The sequence below is a fragment of the Eublepharis macularius genome, chromosome 12 (genome assembly GCF_028583425.1).
Source record: "Eublepharis macularius isolate TG4126 chromosome 12, MPM_Emac_v1.0, whole genome shotgun sequence".
Classification (NCBI taxonomy): domain Eukaryota; kingdom Metazoa; phylum Chordata; class Lepidosauria; order Squamata; family Eublepharidae; genus Eublepharis; species Eublepharis macularius.
In genome coordinates this window covers 14,611,486-14,636,292 of record NC_072801.1, presented here as the reverse complement: position 1 = coordinate 14,636,292, position 24,807 = coordinate 14,611,486, and the positions used below count along the sequence as shown (strand labels likewise).

The 24,807-nt window shown below is 45.6% G+C and overlaps 1 protein-coding gene across 1 annotated transcript in view; it reads right to left on the bottom strand.

The window, feature by feature from the left end:
- Positions 1 to 2,715: 2,715 nt before the first annotated feature.
- RAB40C (RAB40C, member RAS oncogene family) overlaps positions 2,716 to 24,807 on the bottom strand; it is a 37,650-nt gene continuing 15,558 nt past the window's right edge. Inside the window, exons 3-7 of the mRNA XM_054995300.1 lie at positions 12,436 to 12,496; positions 10,712 to 10,772; positions 9,328 to 9,405; positions 8,396 to 8,618; positions 2,716 to 5,875 (exon numbers count right to left, since the gene is read on the bottom strand). Of these exons, the coding sequence (XP_054851275.1) occupies positions 5,595 to 5,875; positions 8,396 to 8,618; positions 9,328 to 9,405; positions 10,712 to 10,772; positions 12,436 to 12,496 (704 nt within the window). The 3' untranslated portion in view covers positions 2,716 to 5,594. The remainder of the gene's footprint in view (positions 5,876 to 8,395; positions 8,619 to 9,327; positions 9,406 to 10,711; positions 10,773 to 12,435; positions 12,497 to 24,807) is intronic.

The following is a 24,807-nucleotide window of genomic DNA, read 5'->3' as shown; positions in this document are numbered from 1 at the left end:
GCATCGCAGTGTAACTTTTTACTGATGTCAATTCATCTTATGCTTCTTATGCTTATGATTTAGTTGCATTTATCCTACTTTATTATATGTTGTTTATCTGCTGGGACCTCTGACCTCTCTCATCATCCCTTAGATACGTCAGCTTGCACAGATATTCAGACCTGAAAGATTTATGACAAGATTCTCACCAAGCCTCTCTCTGCCCCATTTTCCTCCCTCCCCCTCCTAATTTTCCTTCTAAAAATCTACAAAATTATTTCCTCTTCATAGCATCTGATCAATGAACCCTGACTCACGGAAGCTTGTGCTGAAATAAACATTGTTATTCTCTAAGGTGCCACTGGACTTTTTTTCTTTTCGGAACAAAGAGGGGTACAGAAAGGAGAGGGGATAACAGGGTCAAAGGAACAGTAAGATTTTGCACTACAGGAGTTATTACAATACAGAGTACACAAAACATAATCAGAGTTCATCAGCTTCTAAGGTTCCACTGGACTTCTGTCTGATTGAGAAGAAAACTGCAGCGCTGCACCTCCTCTTATCCTTGTACAGTGTTATGGGATACCACACTCTGTCCGATGTAAGAACATACAAAGTTCCTGTTGCTGTCTTCCATACCAGTCTGTTTGCAGCCAAGGCCAACATGAGCGTAGCATGAAGCACTACAAAATTTCAAGGCTTTCAACTCAACAACTACAAAAGAGTCACCACATGGAAACGACACGCAAGCACGCCAGAATCTGTCCACATTCTCCTCAATATATGAACTAGGGCCTCATTCTTCACCCCTCACTGCCTAACATTTTGGCATCAATTATCATCCAGGCATGAAACGTTTTGCCCTTCTTTGAGGAGACACAGTATCAAGCGTGTACTAACCCGGGGTACCTCGACCAAGCTAATTGTCAAATGATCCCCCTTACAGATACTGGCACATAGCTGGCAAAACAACAACTGCCCCATATCGAACGGATACTCAGGATGGGACATGGAACTGCCCATTTTTTAACCCACTGATCAGGCGGACCAGTTGAAAGAGAATACATAAACATGGGAATCTGTAGTTGCGCTGAGGAGCACGGGGCCCACGAAGGAGTTCAGGAACGGGTCACACAGATCTGACCGCTCCATTTCCCCTCCCCAGCCCAGTCACTCCTCTTTCCATACGAGGACATCTGCACTGAAAGGCAACACTCCGCCCCAGACCACATCACCGCCTCCTGCTGTTTGTTTCCCAATCCCACCTGAAATCACAGAACTCCTTTGAATAGGCTCCTCGGGGTGAGACGGCATGAAGCATTTCCTCCATCAGCCACAGGAGCATTAATGCACATTTGCTTATTTTGCCTCGTTCAGAAATCACATACAAGAGGGGCAGGGGTTTATGCAATAGCCATCGATGTCCTCCTCCTGTTCTTACCCATCCTTTCCTACCTCAGAGCAACGCACAATGGGGCCTGTACAGAGGAGATAGTCACAGCACCTCTTCCCCTGCTCCTGAGGAGAGAGAAAGAAGAGAGTATCAGATAGCACAGTATTTCCTGAGACCAAGCGCAAGCTGCCTTTGGAGGGAAAATGTTCTGCGCTCTGGCTAAAGCGTATATTGCCGGTCAATCGTGTTTCACAAGGAATACTTCTGTTCTAATTGACCCACGGAAAAAGGATCAAATAAGAAGGGCTCTTGCTTCCTGCTATCTTCCTATTTTGGAAGCAAGCCACAAACATAATCTTTCAAAAATGACAAGAGGTAGAGCTGTGAGTGAATTTTTGAGGCCTTATTAAACCAGTTTAATGCGCATGTCAGAGACAAGACAGAAAAGTGTTTCTTTAAAGGAATCGCAGCAGCAACAATCAACTGGTTCAAAAATGGAGAGAGAGAGAGAGAGAGAGAGAGTGGAAACATTTGGGAGGACTTTTAAGCTCATCTCTATAAAGATGTTCGCAAAAGGGCACAGCGCCTGGGTCTTTATTTCCTTTGGTCTGTTCTTCCTAGACCTGCTCTTTCCCACTTCCCTCACAATCCCCTCTCACCAATACAAGTACAACTTTCATTTTAAAAAGCCCCAGCTTCAAAAACGCATGGTACCCCTCCTGTCCAGAAGGGCTCGCTGAGTCTGCTCTGCTCTAAACTTTTTGCTCATTCAAAAAGACACTCCGAAGAGATGTTTTCCTTGAAGGCAAACTCTTGCCTTATGGAAATGAGCCTCAGCAACCCCTGGATTGTCCATTTGTATAAAGCGTTTAAGCCCAAAAGTTTGGTACACGGTACGTTGGTTCTTATGTTCACATTTTACTAAGTGGTTTTAAAAAAAATGAGAGACAGACATCTGAGGGAGCCAGTTTTCAACCATGCGGCATATTTTGGGTGCAGAATTCAAGTCATCTCAGCACAGAGCTTTGACTTTCCGGGCACAACCTATAACGAGCCTTCCCAAGAGTGTGAAGAAAGCATTCCTCTTCAACCCCCCCCCCCTCCCTCCAATCCAGGGCCAAACTCCTGTTCCTTTCAAAGGAGGCAGTTAGCAAAGGGCTTTCCACAGCCCCTCCTGGGAATATCCCACCACCACCAGCCCCTTTAATCCCCTAAAATCCAGCCTGCCAAGCTTCTATTCCTCCTCCTCTTCCTCCTCTGCCCTCTCACCGCCCTTCAGGGACAGTCTCCTGAACTGCTCGTTTCTCACTAACAAACTTTCATAGCTCACCAAATTGTTTTTTAAAACAAGATTTTTTTTAATTTATATAAAAACCGTATCAGTTGAACGACGACATTTACTGTACAAAGGAATTAAATCAGAGGAATGGTACAAGTGTCGGAGAGCAGCTAGATTCTAGTGTTTGATATCGGATCACATTTTCAAAGTTGAATATTAAGCAAATAAAAATAAAGGGGTAAGAGAGTTCTGCTGCAATTCGCAGACATTCCAGAGAATCTCATTCCAAGCATACGCGTTTGCCACCATTTGAAAATAAAGGAGCAGGAAGAAATATTCAGAGGCATTTTCAGGTGAGGCTGATAAGTACACACGTACAATTAAAGGAGGAGGCGGCAGCTGGACAGAAAACACAGGTAAATCGAACATGGCTTTGTGACGCACAGCATCTTCAAACCTGCTGTAAGAAAAAGGACCCACCGCCACCTCCTTCCAGCCAAGTATGTACAAAACTATATTCAAATGCTGCAGAAACAATATGATGAGAGGATTTATAGCCTACCAGGCAAGACGGGGGGCTCCCTGTAATTCTTTAGAGAAAACAATGCACATTCTATAGCTGTTTTGGGAAGTGTCTATTTTAAAATCTGGAGTGGAAAGATGGGCTGCCTGGAGATCACCTGTTCGGCGCACATCCCCAGAATGCCAGGCCATTGAGTCAGTGGTCGTCTCCCACTCCATTTTCAGCAAGCAGTAACAGGTGGCTGGTGCGGACATGCCCCGTAAATCTCTAAGCTTCCACACCACTCGCCCTGGATTTGGCTCCAGCTTTGTTCCCAGCCTGATGGAGATGCCGCTAAAGGCTTTCCCCTGCCCTTGACCTATCTCCCCGTTGGTTTGTTTGAGCTCAGGCCAGCGGGGAGGCTCAGCGGCTCGCCTTTCATGCCAAGTGATCTTGGAGAGGTCGATACGCCACAAGCCTTGCCAGCCAGACTCCCATCAAGGCGCTCAAGCAAAATGGGTGGTCAGCAGCAGGATGAGCATCCGGCAGCATCATGCCACCCATCCTGATCTGTGACACAGCCAAAGGCAGCCAATCCTGGCTGGGGGGGGGCACCCAGGAAGAGATGTTCGCCTAGTTCAAGGGGACAGGGAAAAGGCAATGGGGTGGAGACATCAAAGACCCCAAAACACCTTTCATGGGCTACAAGGTCACCAGTTAAGTGCCTAAAGCCCCCCACCCAATCTAGCTAGCTTTTCTCACTAACTTCCCAGATGTTGGATGGCCACTAAGGTGCTATTAGCAACTCCAGCCAGAGGTCAAGCACCTCTCCAAAGCCAGGCAACTCTAAGAGCCTCCACAATCTAGCAGAAAAGAGAATACGAGAGCCACAACTAGAGTATCCAACTGAACCAAAAGGGCACCGAGGGTGGAGATTTTCGACTCAGCATCCAACAAACCTCCTGGTTTACAAAAGTAAAGAGGCCCACCTCTGTTCTGGGTTTGATATCCCAATCCATTCTATTGCCTAGCACTGCCTTCCCAGGCCAAGAATCCTGCTCATTCTCCGTCTCACACACACAAACTACAGAGTCTCACAACACTCAGAAACAGCTTCCTTCAACAGAAAAGAGTTATTGGGAAGCCGGAAAATCCTGGGTTTCTCTTGGCTGTCCCCACCCCCAGCTCCTCTCTATCCTGCAAGCCTAGGGAACTCGTATAAATACGGCAGCTGAGCAAGACAGACAGATTCAGAGAGCCACAAAGCAAATTGCTGGCTACTAAGCAAAAGGAAATGGCACATGGAATTAATTCCGTTCAGCCAGAGAACGTGCAGCACAAGTGATTTTGTTGGGGAGCCCGACATCTCCCCTGTGTCAAACCATTAAAAATCAGCATTTGGTGGCACAAGTTACCTCCCCCTCCCCACGGCCCCAAGCCACAACTTTCAGTCTTAGGTATCTTTGGCAGCCAAGCCTTTCCTCAAGAGGCTCTGGAGGGCAAGACGGTCTCCGGAGCAACCCCTTTATCAGCCATTAACAAGCCCCAGATGTGGCCAGAGCTCCCTCCTCCCACGTCGACCTGGCAACGTCATTCAGAGCCTCCTTGCTATCCATCCCTGCCTCAGCCAGAGCATCTGGAAAATTAAGCTGGAGAATGACAGAAACTAATCCCTCCTTCCTTTCACATAAGGAACAACAATTTTTTTAAAACAATGATTGCAAGACCAACCTTGTGCCTCTGATACAATTCTTGGAGCATTTGATCATTCTGCCGCTTGACCTCTGCCAGTTACCTCCCCCCTTCTGTGAACCACCCCACCCGCCCCAGGATTCAAAGCTCAGCACTTCTGTTTACAAGGCTGCATACAAATTTTCCCTGATGGCCTCTGTAAAACAAAAAAGGAAAGGAAAAAGAAAACCCCTTTAAAAACAGTAGTGAGATATATAATTTTTCTATAAATAGGTGAAAATGTCAAGCGGCCTGCATACTATGGACTTCCAGCCAGCCACAGTCCGTTGGATAAACACAGGACTCCATCCGGTTGAATTTTCAGATCATGGCTACTTGGTTTGCTTCAAGGTTCACCGTAGCACCAGCAATTCTGCTTGGGAGCCCAAACGTTAAAGTTGCAGCACAAAGTCATCTTACCCCTCCCCACCCTCCCCCAAGTCAGAGGAAGAAGAATCACCCCTCCACACACTCCAGCACAGTCATTCCCCCAATCAGGATGAAGGAAGGTTGGCTTAGCACAGCCTTGCCCTCGCCACAACATGGCGTCAACTGAACACCAGGGCACAAGCTCTTGGCCAGTCCCATAGGTGCTGCCGCCAGAGCCATGTTGGGAAAGGATTCTGCCGGAACAAGGTCCGGGGTGTGAAAGTCCGCACGCTGGCAAGCAGGTGTCGACATGAGTTCAGCGGGAGACACCCCCTGGCTCGCTAAGAGATCTTGCAGTTGTTACGTGAGCAGTTCTGCGGTGGGCTCTGGGGTGGGCGGATCGACTTGGAGCGCTTGAGGCTGTTGCCTTTGCTGCTGCTCCCACCTCCACTGCTGGCCACGGAATATGAGCGGCCGTGCATCATGACAGCATTCATGCCGTTGGCCATGGAGAAGGACTTCAGGTGGCTCTTGATGGTGACAGGAAGGGGCAGCTTGTCGATCAGGTGGACGGGAGTGCAGGAGACGATGGCGCGGCAGCAGAGATCTTGCAAGCTGAACACTGGAGGTGGGGTGAAGAGACAGAAAAGCACACCATTAGAAGGCAAGTAAAACTGCTAACCCAGAGATTATCAGTTGGCTGAGGATAGATTCCTATACCAAATCTGTAAGACCAGAACCCAAAATTTCAAGTTACAGCATCTAATTATTAAAGGCTGTGATATTCCCAGCCTTTGTAATCACACTGAAGAACTGTCAACGTAACAAACCCAATAAGCAGCAAGGTTTTAAGATAATGCAGCATCAACTCAGTTTTGTGCCACTTTTCCCACAGAAAAGAGCATGAGCGACTGGAAGCTCATTCCTGTGGGGGCCATCGATTGCCATGACATAAGAACATAAGAAGAACCCTGCTGGATCCGAACAGCGGTCCATCGAGTCCAGCATCCTGGCTCACAAGTGGCAAACCGCTTACTCTGCCAACAACAGGGCACAGAGGCCGAGGCCTTCCCCTGGAGCTGCCCCCAAATGTGGAGGTTCCTTTTGGTCACTGTGGACAGCAGCCACTGATGGCCTCCATGAATCTGTCTAACCCCTTTTTAAAACCATCCATGCTTGTGCCCATCTTTACTTCCATTTCCAATGGCAGTGAATTTCGCATCTTAATTATGATTAAGTCAAGAAAAATGACAATCCTCCCAGAACTGGTTTGGACAAGTATTTCAAAATACCGACATCAGACTCTCTTAATTTCACACACGTCCTTCCATTTGCCACAGACTCCTTGCTACAGCAGTCCAGGTGCAGGATGTGAAATAGTCCCACAGAGCTCACCCATGCTGATGCCACAAAGAACTCGGAGGATGCACCCGGAGTTTGGTGCCGGGTGCCAAAAATGCAAGAAACCTTGGATGTGTGCCAATTCCACTTCCATAGAGACTCCTAGAACCACACCGCCAAAACCAGCTGCTCGGTTTGTCCTATATGGTCAAGCTAGCTCCAGTCATTTTTTCTCAAATGTGAGTTTGGTGACTACAGGACTTAAAAACTTGTTTTCGAGACAGCTAGTATGTACAACTCTAGAAACCTACAACACCGCACAAAGGTAAGTGTGCATGAAGAGAAGAACCAAGAAGCCACTGTCTGACTTCAGCATAAATGCCTCTGCCAAGTCTCCGCACATGAACTTCAGCATTCATTACACATCCCAGTAGGAAACAGACCTCTATCTCCCCATTACATAGATGGAGAACTGAGGACGAGAAAAAGTGTCCTGCTTGCTAGAGTTTCAGAGATAAGAACAAACCCAAAATTTCATTCTGTTTCATACGGTACTGTGTCATACAGGCTTTTTTCTGGGGCCCTTGTCACAATAATTTATGTTTCCCCTCTACTGGCTGGCAGGAACGAAGGCCGGCTGGCTGGCCAAATCTTATCTGCAGAAAATAAACTGCATATCAATGCCCTTCAAGACAAAGTCCTCGAGACTGCAAATCACAAGAGAACTTCTCGGACTAAAAATTCAATGAAAGGACAGGCCTGGTCTGGAGGTGAGCCGGCACACTGGGGTGCCTTGGAACAGACCACACTCCAGTTGGGCAAGAGCATAAGCCCTGATCTCTGACCCCTTCCCACAGCTGGACTGAGACCTTATGGAATAAAACTGGCTCACGCCTCTGAGAACCCAAGGTCCTCTGCTTCTTTTTAAGCAAAAGCACAGAACATCTGCTCTGTAAGGCATAACTGCTGAGGGGGAAGGTGGGGCATGTTTGCTTTGATGAGGCCACAGGGGGAGGAGACTGATACTTCAAGGCTCAGCTCTGTTAAGATAAGCTTCATTCAGGTAAAATCCCTCACTCGACTGCACAAGACACAGAGTTCTCCTGCAAACTCCTGAAGGCTGATACCTAATTGGGTAAAGACCCAGCTCTGTATGCTCCTGAAGCTGACCAGCTACCCCATCTTCACGTAGAGACAGCAACAGACTATCTTCACCATCTTTCCCGTGGTGCAGAAACAAGCAGTATGGCCAAAAGCCAGCAGGAGATTAGGAAGATTATCGAGGAAGCAACTATAATTTTTTTTCAATGGCGGTAGGACCAATAGAATTTTACATAATCTTTTACTAGACTGCCCCACTAGACTGGGGCAAGAGGGAAATCTAGCAAGTATCAGCCTCACATATAGGGTTAGTCTAAGGAGTTGATTCTCTCGTTCTTATGACCAAGGAGGCCAAGAGCAAGTGCCAGCAACTACACTGCTCCTATAGCAAGCCTAATGTGCCCTCTTCTGGCAGCAAAGGACAGCTGCATCTCAGGGCAAGGACAGGAAACTTGGTCTGTGCAGGCCTCTACCATCTCTGACCTGGCTCTCTCACTGACTAGGCAATCTAACTAGTGTCTGAATGATTGCTCGAGCTGACTTCCAGTCTCAACAATTAACCAGAGTGACAACAATCCACACTCAAATTGAACCTCTGTATCCTGTTTGGCACATGCCATGATCTCCAAATGCAAGAAGTGTTAACAACGGCTTCCATGTGTGCTTTCGGAACAACCAGTGAGAATGAGTGCTTGCTTACCTCTGTTGGGCCTCCAGATCTTTTCCATGCCATGCCTCATCAGCACAATGCGAGACAGCTCTGTAAAGGACTCGATCACATTGAAGTTGCACAATGGGCTGACCTCGAAGAAAGTCATGCAGTTTTTCTCTGCGTAGGATCGGGCCTGCTCTGTTGGTACCTGCCGCTTGAAAGCCAGGTGAAGCCTGTTGCCAACCAAAATGCGGGGCACACCTGGAGCATGCTTTTATAAAAGGAAAGAAAAACACATACTGAAGAACACCTGCAATTCCACATAAGCCCATGGTCACTTTCTAAAGACTGCCTCCTAGTTTGGAAATAGAATCTGGTCATTCAACTTTTCTTATCCACACAGACCCAGTGGTTGTCAAGTTGCTCACTGGTTCTGTGATTAACACAGACCAGTGTGGGGCAAATAAAGGCCGTGCAGTCTGCGCATATTGGTCCCCTTGAGAAAAGAAGCAGGTCCCGGATACTGCCCAATGTAGAACGGTGTCTGGACATGGGCTGACCTTGACATATTGCTGACACATTGTTGTCTGTAGTCTGGTCCAGCCCAGACAACCTCACTGAGAAGAGGGTTTTAAAGAGGAGGGGCTTCTATTCCCCCAAACAGGAACCGCAGACTCTTCTTCATCTCCAAGGGGTGGTGTTGCCCATCCCATTATGTATAAACATGTTCATACCTAATCCCAGCCACCATTAAGCCACCTCCTGCTCAGTGCTGAGTTACAAGACAGAAGCAGGCAGGAAGAGCATCTGGCTGCTGAGCGCTACTTCAACAATACAACGTTACCCTACCAAAATGTTCCATGTGTGCCAAACCAGATTTATAAGTACACAGACAAGCCCAAGATTGTAGTTCCCACTGAGCTAAACGTGCAACACTCAAATGGCTCAAGACAACCTAGTGCACATTTTCCTGTTCTTACCTCATCTATCTCTTTGATCCATCGATCTATGCCGTCAAAGGACCAGCGATTGGTAATGTCATATACCAAGAGGATGCCCTGCACGGAATAGAAGAAATTATTTTCAGGTTTCAAAATAAACCAGTAAAGGTGGCTTACTGGCAAAGGGATCCTTCCAGAATGTCTCCATCCAAACAACAGGGTTCTTGCAGCCATCCAGCTTCACGGAATGGTGCGTGTGGAAGGCGTCCGTTACAGGTGGGGGAGGAGTCTGCTGGGGAAGGGCAGACTCGCCCACCCACCCTCTCAACTCCACAACAGAGATGTCTGCAACTGGCCAGTACAGCATAGAGTGGAAACACCAAGACAAGAGTTCACCAGTCTGAAGGCGAGAGTCCTTGAGCAGGTTCACTCCTTAATTGTTCACATCAGATGCACCAGTGGGATTGCCACCTGATTAACCTTCCCTTGTAGTATGGCAAGATACTCATACAGAGACTCTGGAGAGCTACAACAGGGGGGCGAGGGCAACTTTCGGCACAGCGGCACAAGTAGTGAGAGCCTGTGCCAAGCCTGGATGTGAGAGTCTTTGGATTCGGCTCTGACATGGAACCAAGACTCTTGGCAGCTGCCAGTCCCCCAGCTGAGCAGGGGAGAGGCCAAAGCCTTGCGCGGAGATGGTTCAGCGCCCCTCGGCATGCAGAAAGTTGCAGGTTCAATCCTTGGCCTCTCCAATGAAAAGGAGGTGCACCAGGTGACATGAAACGCCTTCTTTTGTCTGAGGACCAGAGAGCCAGGCAGAATGGACAATACTTAGCCAGACGGAGCAATAGTTTGACTCTGCATCTAGCAGACTCCTGTGTTAAAAAAGACACATGGACTGGAGCGCACACCTGCCTGCCATTCCGGAAGCATGCTGTAGGTGGCTGTGAATCTACCACTGCTTCTGAGACCTGACAGGGGTCCGTACAGAACAGCACGGCTGGAATTCTGGATCTGTCAGGCTTCGGAGCAGGGAGTCAAACGCCACCATTGCTTTTCAGTCCCCCTTTACCTAACAAGAATGGTCTGGCTATGCTGCTCCGATAAACCTTTTCTTTTTAAATGGACAGTTTGGATTCAACAACAGCCATGAACTTTTAGCTTGAAGGGGGGAAAAACCATTAAGAACTCAGAGTAGCAAGCACAAGAAAAAGGACTGTTCATATTTCTTAGGAAGTAAGACAAATTCTCCTACTAGGTCAGCATCACATGTAAGAACAGCTGGCTATCTCTTCAAAATCTGAAAAACTCCTTCAACCGTATCCATACGCATTTTGATACAAACAAACCAATAAGCTCAGGCAAGCAGTGGGGAAAAGGGATAGAAATGAATACATGCATATAAATAGAGTACAGTATTTACCTGAGCTCCTCTGGAGTAGGACCGAAAAATGGTGCAGAACCTCCCTTGGCCAGAGGTGTCCCTGGAACAAAGAAATAAATTGAATATAAGATCTCATTGTTCTTTTTGGAATGAGTAAAAGGTATTTGGGGAAGGGGGTGGGCAAAGAGGAAAGGTGTTTTGAAGGTTTCCCTCCACTCCCCTAACGACCCTGTTCCCATCCCCTCATTTCCCCACCCGTATCACCATCGATCAACACAAACTGTTTATCACCTTTTCAAATACAACACTTCAGTTGAACAAACAAACATTATCACGAGGAGTTTATTACATGCCCAAGTCTACAATTTTGCAAGAAGTATATTGAGGCCATTTGCTTATACAGCTTCTAAAATGCATCTCATAAAGAACCCTTCACCTAGATGAGAATTACTTGCACGTGGAGGTTTGTGTAAAACGGCTGAGAATAAATTCTAACACACACCCCATGTGCCATAAATGACTTGCACCGATTTACATGGGCAGGTGGACTAGTACATTTGTTAGAACACAGGTCATAAGTTGGTGTTTTCTTTCTTTCTTCTGATTTGAAAACTACAAAACACAAAACAAAAAGAGGTCACCTGCTTACGGCCGGAGAGAAAGCTTATTTGGGTCCAGCATGCAGCAGCTACTCTAGAGGCCCACGGCACCCCATGCAATGAGGAGTACAACATGTTCTGTAGTAAACAGACGCAGGGTGCGCTAAGGACACCAGCTGCCTCCGAGCCTTTGTGTGGGGGTCTAAGGCATGCCTTCGAATTGATTTAGATGTTGCAGCACACCAAGGGGCATCACCAGACATCTGTGATGTGGAGCCGAGAGCTGTGCTGACCTAAGCAAGTGTCTACTGAAGCTGCAGTCAGGTTAGCCTCAGAGCACATCCCGATGCCTTCGGCCCCGCTGCACTTCCTGACCCGGGAGGGGTGCGTAACAAACAGCTGGAAGCCTCACCACTCCGTATTAAATTTCCCAGGCTTTTGCGCAAGGGAGCCAAAGGAACTATGAGTTCCTAAACATTACACAGTAACACACACTCAAAACACAGTTCTCATTAGCATACATCTAAAGGTCTAATTCTAAGAAATTCTGTCCTTAGGATGCCTGGGTGTAGTTTATGGAGTACTCTACTCACATACGCAACCAGGAATTTATATAACTTCTGCCACGGCAGCTTTTCTGCTCAATAAAAGCTCACCACATCAGACATGGCAGAAAGTTATGCCTGACAGCATGCGACCCCAGCGCCTACATATGCTTGCGCAAAAGTCCATTCATTCCTATGAAGCCTCAAACCATTACACCAGCACCCCTTTAGAATGAGTCCTGAGTGGGAACCATTTCCTTCTTTGAAAGATACATGTTTGCGCAAGCAAACACAACAGCCACTACTTTCAGGTTGTAAAATCAGATACAGGACTATATAAGAGCTGGCCAGGGAAGAAGAGAAATTGCTTGTGAAGCCAAGTCATGGAAGAAGAGGAAAAGAAAATCTAATTATAGCATGTGGAGTATGCAGTTTCTGGGCAAAACATGACAAAAGAAAATGGGGCGGGCGTACGCACGCCTCTCATCACCTGAAAAGCGTTAACTCCAGTTAACAGGCACATTATTCCCTCCATGAAGCTCAGCTCTTCCCCTCTCAGATCAGAGGGAAATTCGGCGATAAACTGAATATAAGGGAGATAGCAGCAAGACACACTCACCACAGCTCCAGTTTGACTCTCCGGCCGTCCAAGAGGATTGTGGTGGTTTTATAGTCAATTCCTGCAACAGAAACAACAGGGAACTGTGATCGATACACAAAAACCTGGGGACACTAGTAGCCTTAAACACACAATTTGCCAAAGGCCAAGAGGTTAAAAAAATGCTGCTTCAGGTTAACCTTCAGTGTTCATAACTTCCAATGTCATCTTGAGCAAAAATTCTGTAATATGTTTCACAGAAAGTAAAGTAGCACTGAACAAGTCCACTTTAGAAAGTTTGGTTATTTTTTTAAATTCATACTTCTGTTTAATTCATACTTTTCTCCCCTTCAAGATAAAAACAGATAATTCCCCCCCCCCCCTAAAAAAAGTTCAGTATTGGAATGCTAATTGCAAGCAGGATTTTTGAATCTGACGGGGAGGGAAAGACGACCATTTTGTTCAAATGTTCAAAGTTGAATTGAAGATGTTAGGCTTAAGGCTGATCCTTCACTGGGCAGGGGGTTGGACTAGATGGTCTGTATGGCCCCTTCCAACTCTATGATTCTATGTTCTGCACATGCCCATCCATTCCTGTCCATTTTCAGGGGTTTTTAAAAGATGTTCAGTGGGCAGGGCACTTATATCCTTAGTCTAGGTTTGACTAGATTTAAGCTGACTTAAGGCTTGTTGGGTCTGAATCACTTTGCCATGGCATTCATTCTTCCACCCAATCTGTTTGCCCAGTTGATCAGACATTTTTATCCCCCTTTTCCTTTATGGAGTTCAGGGCAGCAGATGTAGTTCTCCCGTCTGCATTTTGTCACAGCAATTCTGTAAGATAAGTTAGGCTGACAGCGTGTGACCAGGTACCAACCCTCTAATCTCTACGCTGCAATGAATCAACATAATATACCCCACTGGGGAAAACTCTGATTATTGCAAAGACCTGTATGTTGGAGCTTTTGTGCATTATATTCCTTGGTTATGAAGACAAAATCATTTGTCACTTCCTCAAAAAGTGATCAGCCACTTCCACGCCAAAAGCAATTCAGCGCCCAAAACACAAAACTATACCCTGAGTTATATTAATACTTGAGCTGTATTAATAGTAAGAGACACTGGCATGTCAAAACTGGTACATCAAATTCTGTTTCAGGAGAAAAAGTTGCACATTTTGAACCAGGCTGCTATGTTGCCAGCAAGTATACTCCAACACTTCATATGTAATTTATGGAGATCAGACAGCACTTTTTCTTCCTTATCACACATTCCTTAGGAGACGGGAGCACCGTGCTAATAAGATCTCGGCTGGTTCCTCCCTTTCCTGTCTGCCCAATGTTTAATCTGTACACTAATTAGAACTTTATTAACCTTAACAGGAAAAGGACTGCTAGCAACTGGGATCAAGGACTACTTCCTCTAATAACCTTACAGAATTTTACCAAGTCATCATGTACACACTACCCGCAACCAAGTCTTGCCACCATATGCACAACAGTCAATCCAATGTTGTTATTTTAATGACGGCAAGCTTCTCTTCCATAAAGCAGCGTGGTTCACAGTGAAACCAAAGTGTAACCAATTCACTAAAACAAAGTCTAGATCCTTAAAATTTACATGTGCAACCTCTATCAAACACACCTCACTTGATTAAAGGTTGCTTTTTATATAAAGAATGGGCCATGGCAGGAAAAATCCGCCTGGAGAAGCAGCAGCGCGGAGGTGCTAGACTTGAGTGGTATGAAGTTGCTAAAAACTCTACAGAGACCCAATGCGGTTGCACTGCAGGGAGCCACTATGACGCAGAGTTGGGAGGTGCAAGCCTGGCCTTAAGGGAGTAAACACAAGAGCCTACAAGAAGAGTTCTGCTGGATCAGACCACTGGGCCACCCAGCCCAGCATCCTGTCTCACACAGTGGCCAACCAGCAAATCTGGAAAGCCAATGAAAAGGGTATAGAGCAGCGATGGCGAACCTATGGCACGCGTGCCACAGCTGGCACGCAGAGCCCTCTCTGTGGGCACAACAGCCAAGTCACCAGATCGCTAGTTCCAGGGTTCATTTGGAGGAGGAACGCCTGGAACGGCGTTCTGAACAGAGATCACATGGGTTTTGGCCCTGCCCACGTGATTCCTTTTTCTCAAGGCTGCCTCCCTGCTGCCCGTCTCTTTAGCAGCAGGAAGCGGAGGCAGCAGCCAGGCTGCTGGGGCTGGCATTCTAAAGAAGAGTAAGCTGCTTTGATTTAACTTGCTTTACTTTCAGTTGTGGCTCTTGAGTGAGTGAGTGAGTGAGAGAGAGAGAGAGAGAGAGAGAGAGAGAGAGAGAGAGAGAGAGAGAGAGAGAGAGAGCTTGCAAGCAGGGCTGCTGGTCTAAAGAAGGGCAAACTGCTTTGATTTAACTTGCTTTACTTTCATTCGTGGCTCCTGAGTGAGTGAGTGAGTGAGTGAGTGAGTGAGTGAGAGAGAGAGAGAGAGAGAGAGAGAGAGAGAGAGAGAGAGAGAGAGAGAGATGTTAATTAGTTGGGACAACTGTATGAGTTGTTTTTTCTTAATTAAAACCTCAGTATTCAGGTTTAATTGCAGTGCTGGCACTTTGAAATAAATAAGTTGGTTTTGTGTTGCAGTTTGGGCACTCGGGCTCAAAAAGGTTCACCATCACTGGTATAGAGGCACTGTATTGATATGCAAGACCACAGTACCGTATAAAGTACAGTAAAATCAAACAACTAAATTCAAAAGTTGTCACCAAAAAGGGGGGGGAGGGCTTTTCCATTTTATATGAACTGTTTTCAAAGGCTCCACATAACTTTTATGATCCCTCCCATGTGGAAAGCTACATTTTTGCAGCTATCACAGCATCAACGCTAGAAGAGTTTCTCTCTTTGCTAGTATATATCACAGCATCAATGCTAGAAGAGTTTCTCTCTTTGCTAGTATATATCACAGCATCAATGCTAGAAGAGTTTCTCTCTTTGCTAGTATATATCACAGCATCAATGCTGTGATATATACTAGCAAAGAGAGAAACTCTTCCAGTTTCTAGAGGAACCAAGCTGGAGCTGAAGAAATATTTCAGATTCACAGGATTGGCAGCACATTTTCAGTGCCCTGACTTCTTCAAATGTTAGCATTTCGGCTGCTGTCTGGGCAGGTCAGAAATCACAAGCATTCAAGAGTTTAGTACATTATAAAGTCTAGCAACTACAAGAAAAGTTACAGCAGGTTTAGAAGTTTCCCCTCCCCTCAGTCCTTATGGCAGAACTGTTAGCAAAGGCCACACCTTTGATTTATCCCATAATGCAGCCTCTGTGCAGAATCCTTACTGAGCGAACTTTCAGGACAGCAAAGACGGGCATTTCACAGCAAGCTCTTAAACACCTAATCGCCACACCTTTCAACTCCATTGGGCAGGCTTCCTCCTAGGCCACTGAGGTCCACATTCACTTCCTCCCATTCCAAAACCTCACATACTCTACTGGCTTCTACGAACAATCACAGTTTTAATTTTAAGATGTGTATATTACACATTTTAATCTTTTTGTAAAGGAGCAATGCTTTATTGACAGTTATCAGTTCATTTCTGGAAACCTTCAAGCAAGTTCAGACAAGTTTGTAAGGTGAAATAGAGCTCAGCTGCCCTCATGCAGTTTACACAGGAGAACTGTCACCTTTTCATACAAGTGATCCACAATGCGTAGCTAGTGTGATACTTTACCGCTAGATGGTGCTATCTCCCAGAGGCTTATAAGACAATTACCATTGTTCAGTTCTCTAGTACTTGAAACCCTCATTCTCTCTCCCACGCTCTTGTTTCAAGACATCTCTACAGTGAGAAACAGCAGCATGGTTGGCATTTTTTTGGCCAGACCTAACACGGCTTACATGCATTTGGGAATCTGATGGGGTCAGAATTCCCAGAAACACATATAGTGGGATATCTGGAGAACATTATCACACGCCAGTGAGACATCCACACGTCATCTGTTTAAACACTGGCGGTGTCAAACTGAGAAGTTAAACCAAATGCTTAAAAATGGAACCCAAAAATACAATCAAAGTGGATTCTTTCTCTCTGCCTGCAGGCAACCTACAAACCACTTCGAAGCTGACATGATGGTTTACAGCAGGCCTGTCCAAACAAGACGTTCCATGAAAACCATAATGTCAGGTAAGTAGCTGTGTTGGTCAGCAGTAGAACAGCTAGACTGAGTCCACCTTAGAGACCAGTAAGATTTTCAGGGTACAAGCTTCTGAGAGTCGAATCTCCCTTCTTCAGACACAGGAAAACCATGACCCAGCAGCTGTGTGTTGGAACTTGCTCACATGCCTGGCTCATTTTTGCATTCCCTGAAACAGGCAGAAGAAACCGAGAAGTTACTGAGACCCAACAGCCCCCACCCCCATGGACTGTCATACAAGGCTGATGCACTTGCATAAGCCTGGCTTGGAGCACTGGCCTCGAGGAAACCAGCTGAAGAAACCAACCCGTAGGATGCATCCCGTCCTAAAGCAAGCCACAGAAGCATCACCATCTTCATCAATATATCAGTGCCAACTACAGAAGTGACTGTAGCATATGAAAGCCAGTCCCAACATTGCTTTCAGCATTTAGAAGACCAGTTTACAGACACAGTTGTGAAGGGCTCCTGGCGCTAATCCGGAGACCAAGAGGGCAGCCCAGCTGGATCCTGCTAATGTTGAGTTTCTTCTGCTTCCTACTTCCAACTGTGGGTAGCTAAAAGCCTCCCGGAAACCCACTAGCAGGACATGTAGGCAACAGCCCTTCCTATACTGTTTGACCCATAAGCAGGGCTTTTTTTCAGGGGGAATGCGGGGGAACAGAGTTCCAGCACCTCTTGAAAATGTTCACATGGCCGGTGGCCCCGCCCCCTGATCTCCAGACAGAGTGGAGTTTAGATTGCTCTCCATGCCGCTAGAGCAGCACAGAGGGTAATCTCAACTCCCCTCTGTCTGGAGATCAGGGGGCGGGGCCACCGGCCATGTGAACATTTTCGCCAAGGTCGATTTAAACTTTAAAAAACTCCCCCCTTGTTCCAGCTGACCCAAAGTGATGTCATTCTGTGGTCTTGAGTTCCACCACCTCTTTTCCCAGAAAAAAAGCCCTGCCCATAAGTATCTTGCATTCAGAGGTTCTGAACATGGACGTTTCATTTATTTATTTATTTTGTTTATGTCAGTTATAGTCCACCTTTCTCATTGAGCCTCAACTTATACTAGCTACTAACCACAGACCAAATCTCCATACACACGTCTAACCCTTAAAAAAAAATAAGAAACCTCAACGTACAGAATGCCTGCTGTCATCAGCGTGCTTGGAGATACATATGCACCCATTTCCTAAAATACCATTTTAAAACAAAACCATATACCCTTTACCAAAGGACGAAAACTTCATGCAATTTCTCATAATGGCAACTAATAACAATTCACATAAATGCAAAATCCGCTAACATGTATAACCATCTCCTAGAGAAATCATCAGTTGTTTACAAACGTAAAATGGAGGAAAGAAGAATGATGTAAGCTGCTTTGGGTGCCCATTGGGAAAGAAAGGTGGAATAAAATGCAGAAACAAATAAATATCATATATAGATATCTATTAACGAAGAGAGATCTGAAGGTAAGCTTTTCTGTCAAAATGTGTAAGAAACGCCGTTGCCTTCGTGACCTCCCTGTGGGTTTCCTGGCAGCCTTTAGCTGTCCACTGTTCAGAGGATCTTGCCCGCTGAATAACCATTCTTTAATCTTTTCCCCAGTGACCAAATGCTTTAGAGGACTGAAGAGATCCAGGCTGATCCAGAGTGATTAAAAGCAAGTCCCCACCACCCAATAAAAGATTATAGAACAGGCACGCAACAAAACAGCTTCCTGTCAAAATGGGAAGATTTATGGGACACCACCTACTGACATTTGCTTGTTGACATCTCAGATTTGTAACTGATATTTTCACCGCAGTGAGAAGGGAGGAATATAAATAAATAAATAATGCCCACTAGAAGTATTTATATGCAGCCTGTACCGATGTAAACCGATGCGAGCCTGTCTAATGGAAAACAGATGAAACTTTGGTCCTATATTAAGTGGTTTACATTTTCATTTTGAAAATGTTTTCCAAAAAGATGCTTAGTGTCCAAGTGTATTATTTGCAGTGGTACACTCTAAGCGTTGGAGGTTTGGGGATTAAACGCCGAGGTTCCCTGCGTTTTGTGACAATCATTTTTAAAATCCATCTAAGCTCCTGGCCATCACTACACTCTGAGAGAACGAATTATATAAATTATGTTTCTGCAAACTGGCACTTCCTTTTGTCCATTATGAATCTTATGGGCCTCTACCTCAATCTCAGTTTTGATATTAAGAAGATGCTCCCCAGTGGCCAATTTTCTTTACTCCCTTTTCTATGACTTAAAATATGATAGTTTAAAAAAGCAGTCAAAACTGGCCCCTGCTCATCCACCCATGTCTCCTTTCCAAGACATCCTATTTTGCTAACTACGTATTTGGAGGACAAGGCAGGAATGCAGGCACTACATTCAGCACCAAGGACTGCCTCCTGCTTCACTGGTAAAACCTGGAAAACCGGTCAGGGTTGTTTCTGGCTTCATTCGGTTACATTCCAACCCTGCTGCTCCTCCAGTCACGCTTACAATTCAAAGGGGAACTAATAACACTAAGCCAATATTGACTCCTCAGAAGTTGGTCATACTCACTCATTCCCCCCTTCAGCCAGCCTGGGAGCCACAATTCCCAGCAAGCCCAATATTCTTGTGGCCTTGCCTCACCCAAGCAATCATCTCAATTCCCAGCAAGCCTTTCAGACTGACCTAAATGATCAACAGGGTAATGGTCACCAAACCAATGACCAACGGAAGCCTGTTCAGCTAGGTACTTTGATCCAGTCTGCTCACTATTAGCTACGCTGCATTTCACACATTGCAGTACGTATGAGATAATCCCAAAATGCAGTTCGCATGGGAAGCTCACCAGCATTTCATTCTTCGGAAAAATTCATGCATGCATTCTCAAACCCACACACAGCAAGGAATTTATCTTTTGGCAAACTGTACCAGCCAAGAATAAGAGAGAGAAAGGAGGACAGGAAAAGAGGGTGGGGTCCAAAGAATAAGGTGAAAGAGAAGGCCAAAGGGACAGAGACAGCAGGCAGAGGATAGATACATAGCCAAGGACAGAAATGGTCAAGTGCCCAAACTGACTTCAAATGTGTATATGAGCTATGTGCCATCAAGCTGCTTCCAACTTATGGTGGACCCTATGAATTAATGATCTCCAAAACATCCTATCATTAGCAGCTTCAAATATCCCCCCCAAATCATTGACTGGGCTTCCGGTATGCTATATTCTGTATTAGAGATCAGGAAAGCTCAACCTGCTATGAGCGTCCAAGGAAAGCCCAGCTTGAATTTAGAGAACAAAGCACTGGTGAAGTGTGTGTGTGTGTGGGGAGGGGGGGGGGACCATTGTTACTTCCTGGTTTGACATCTGCTCAAAGCTTCTTGGGCAAGACTGACAGGAGCCAGGATTCAGCAATACACCAATGACACCCAGCTCTGCATTTCATTCAATAAGCAACCTGGAGCTGCTGCTTCAGTGGCATGGAAGGCTACGTGCTCTAATTAGTAACAATTAAGTGCCATCAAATCGCAAGGCAAGAGATGAGCAGAGGTGGTTTGCCAGCTCCTTCCCATGCACAGAAGCCCAGGTCTTCCATCAACCTACTAAACATGACTGGTCCTGCTTAGCGTCTGAGCTCTGAGAATCTCAGGCTAGTCAGGGCTTTTCAGGCATGCTCTAGGAACAGCTTCTTTATGCGTCACCCATGGCCTTGCTAGCACAACAGGTTCATAGCCAAGGCACTTCCTAGACCTGTGCGCCTTAACGTTCAGGGAGCAGATTTGATAAACCGGACCTTCAATCAATGACACGAATTGTGTTGGCTGTTTAGCTTCTTGAAGAAACTTCTCCCCCATAATTCAAGGCTATATAAACCCCAGGATTGACTGCTGCACAGCACACTGTATGGGCTGCCCCTGAAGACACAGCGGGTGTTTCAGCTGGTGCAAAATGCCGCTGCTTGCTTCTCAGAGGCAACTAATTCTGCAGGAGCTGGCCAATCAGTTGAGCCTCCAAGCCCAATGGTGCTGCTTTTTATCTCAGAAGCCCCTCATAGCTCCGAATCTAAATGACTGCTTCTCTCCGTCCTCCCCACCAATCTGAAACTAGTGTTTCCCTCCATGTTCCACCCTTGAGAGCGGGCAACTCTCCTTGTGAAATGGCCCACCCAGAGGAAGTCCACTGAAAAGTAACCCTGAAGCCTTTCGGAGGAGCTGCAAACTTTTCTGTTTAGAAAGGGCACAGGGAGATCAGCTAGGCTGTGTGCTTAATTTGTGGCTGGTTTGGGAATTTTTTACTCAAGATGTCACTTCTGCTTTCAATGTTTATAAGGGGTATTGAGAGTTTAACTTTGCTTCAAGCCACCTCAAGCACTGAAGAAGCATATGAATTACACGAGTCAGTATCCTTTAATTAGGAAGATGGCTTTTGTTCATGTAAACTGCTAAAAAGGCCATTTTTTTAAAAAAAAAAATCCAATTGTGTCAAGTCCCTACATGAAGACTCACTGCTGTGACTACCAGGAGAAGCTTCTTCTGAACGAGCCATTTAGGCTGACAGAAATAAAGTATTATTAACTAGATTTCTATAAAAGCCAGTCTAGCTGGCTCTTGGAAATTGCCAGATTGCTGTTCAAACACCAGATGTAATTAGTCCAGAAGGTGCACCATTCCAGGACCCTGGAGGCAGATACAGGATTGGATTTGGGATCCGCAGATGGCAGAGACTAATGAACCAAGTGAAGCTCATCCACACGAGCCCCGAGAGACCAGCACTAATGCATTGGGACTCTCCCCTTACAATGCATCTTAGTTGCTGCAAAGCTACCAATGGCAGCTTTGCCCTCGATACAGTGGGCATATAGTATGTGGGGGAGGGGGAGCTGACTGGGAGGGGGGAGACGAGAGGGAAAAAGCAGGAGCAGCTGAAGATGAGCCACTCTACCACCACGCAAGAGGAAGGCACACACTGCGGTCCTAAGCACAGGGCAGTGGACTGTCCACAACAGAATGTTAGTAAACAGTCAGCTCTCAAAGGGTCAGCAACCCCCAGTCTCATAAAGCAGGAGGAGACACAACAGGCAGAACTGCCAGCGGTTACTGAGTTCATAGGGCAAAGTCAAGGTTTCCAGGATTAAGCCCTTATAGAGTTTTTAATTTTGTGAAGTCAAAGTCAAAAGAGTTTATTGTCTATAGCCATAGGCCGTCACAATTCACCAAACATTGACTAACAAACAATTAAATCCCTTATCACAGTTTATATAGGTTACTAAAATTAATTAAAACAATACAGTATGCCAAACTGTCCCAGGAGTCACAAAACAGCCTCATTCAGTACCACCTTAGATCTTAATTTTGTAAGAAATATACTCAAACACACACATACAAGTAAATATGAGAGAGAGAAATTGGCACCATGTTGTTAGGTGGGCCTAAGCCTCTTAGCTGAATTAAAAATTTGCTTGGAAAGGAATATATGCAATCACAAATACAACTGTAAATGAGAAATTGGCACCCCACTACATTTTTGATGGGGCTCGTGGCCGAATATTTTATTTATTTACTTAAAACAATTCTGTGCTGCCTCTCCACCCATATAGGATCCCCGTCAAACATTTTAAATATGGAAATGTTTTGAAGTGTACACACATAATATAACTCAACAAAAACATATAAACAGACAGAACATCCCAAAACCATGGAGGAGACTAATAACAGGTTTGGGGGTTATGCCAAACATGGTCAGAATAGCACATCACAACACACAATACAAGTGGACGAAAGTGAATCTGTTTTTCCTTCAGAATATTCCTCAAGGATCGATTTCACACATGACCTGGAAGCAAACCCCACCCTCCACTGAGTGACAATCAACAACATCAACTTCCTGAAAAGCTTACCCTTTTTAGAGCATTCATGCGGCACTCTTTTTTCATCCCCCCTTGAAGCAATTTTCAAGCAATCAGATTTCAGAAACTACCTTTGGAAGCCTTATCATGATGCAGCAACCATAAATCACAGCGAGACGAAAAGATTACGAAACAGAAGTCTGCAATAAAACGGTTTGCTACATGAAGACGGAGAGATTAATTTAAGAGATTAAGCAGGTAGGCAACCCTTTGTGTGTATCTCTTCAACACTCAGGCACTTATGATGTGTATAAATCACTGAATGATTGACACAGATCACCAGGCGCGGCTCTCAGTATTTCCTTATCACTTGACACAAGTAAAAAGGAATCCTGGCAGCTCGCCAAAACTTCCGTAACCAACACCCTACTTAAGGAATACAAGAGACTTGGTAAACCAGGTGCGGCTAACATAAAGCCCTCTTGGCCACTAAAAGGGACCGTATCTTTCATAGCAAGAGAAGGTTCGTGAGCACCCAAGCTCTTGGTCTGCTCTGCAAAGGCCACCTCCCTTCAAGACGAGAGGACCCAATCCCTCCAAAACATCAGCCTCCCCAACCAGCAGGGCCTCCAGCTCATCTGCACTCAGCTTCACTTTGTTCTGCCCTAAGTAAACACCCTTCCTGGGTTGCCATAAGTAGACTGTGAACTGATGACACACTCACACACACCCTACCTACCTACCTAAATAGTGTTTTTTGGAGGAGGGTTTAAAAAACATGGGATGAAACAAGAACTGCCTCAGCCATTCAGTGCTAATTCAGAAGAACAGGAGGGAGAAATGTCCTTGGTGCCAGGGTGAGGGGCCTTGAACATAGGCAGGGGCAGCAGGAGGATGCTAAAGTTAACCCCCTCGAAGTTTTCAATTTGAAAAGCCTCCAACTCTAGCCTGCCTGACTCTAACAATGCAAAACCGAACTATTCAAAAAGGGTTTTTACTCAAATGGGGGGGGGGGCCTGTATTGTAGGGATGGGGTCTTAGATGCTTCGCTAATGAGTTCGGGACCATAGATTTCATCACTATATTGCCTTACATAGCTGCTTTAAATATGTACTCCCATGTACCACCAGTGCTCCATGTTGTCTAATGTTAGTCCTAGAATTGATTATGTTGTGCTTCAGTATTTTTTCTACTCTGTATTGGATTCTTGCTAATACGATGTCTTTTAAACTTGTATCCATTTACCCTGTGGCATTGTTTATGGAAACGTCCTTGATACTGTACTGAAATGTACTTGATACTGATTGAACTAATCTCATACTGTGCAATCCACCCTGAGTCTCAGTGAGAAAGGCAGACTATAAATGACATAAACAAACAAAGGTTCTATGTATATTTTGCACCATGGACAAAGCAAGTGAGCCGGTGATCTTTGGCAAGCAACAGAGTCTAGAAATGGCTGGAAAGGTGCCGTATTAAAGCTCTGGACAATTAAAAGCTGAAGCTGGATCATCAAATACCAGCTCAGATAAGGTGGTTTTGGAAAGGACCTCAGACCTCCATCGTCTCTGTCTGTTCTTGCTATCCATACCTTGCAAGCAGATGGACTAATCTGAGGACTTCTCTCCGCAGATTGAAGACTTTATTTCCTACTGGGGCCTCTGAAGGAAATGGGAGCCAGCCGGTTCATGGGTTACTGCTAGCACCTTGAACTGTGTCCAGGAGTCAGAGAAGTAACACAGATAGCGCAGCGACGGTCTAATGTATTCCTGGAGAATCATGACCGCCAAAGCGGTGGGTCGTCTGCACCTCTGGAGGTCTGAGGAAATCAACTTCCTCAGTCATATGGATGCTGGAAGATCACATGATCTGGAACACTCCTCCCTCTTACTCCATTATAAACAGTATAGTGTACTGTTTGCCATCTTATCTGATGAAGAAATCCCATTTTATTGCCAAGTTGTAAGATGTAACCCAGTTCTATGGAACTGTTTACTGTATGTATTATACTGGTCCTTATTGTGCGTTTCATATGTATACCCATCTGTACTTTATCTCAGGTTTCAATGAGAAAGTTGGATGATAATGAAGTGAACAAATAAATACAGATAGGTCTTCAACTGGCATGAAGCATGCTGAATACATCACACACAAAGGTGTGGCCCCATTTTGAACCTTGCACATGTTAGTGTACTTTGAGTCAATCGAAGCCTTGTTTATACATTCAGAGGAACTGAGCAGTGACGTTTTTTATGCATAGCTGCAGTCTGTAGGAAGGGGACTATGGGTCAGGGATTACTATTTCTGAAGACAGAGCTGGATCTTTCCCAGCACGCTTCTGCTATGACCAAAACAACAGCATGGCATCTACAGAAGCTGGCTTCTTTTACCA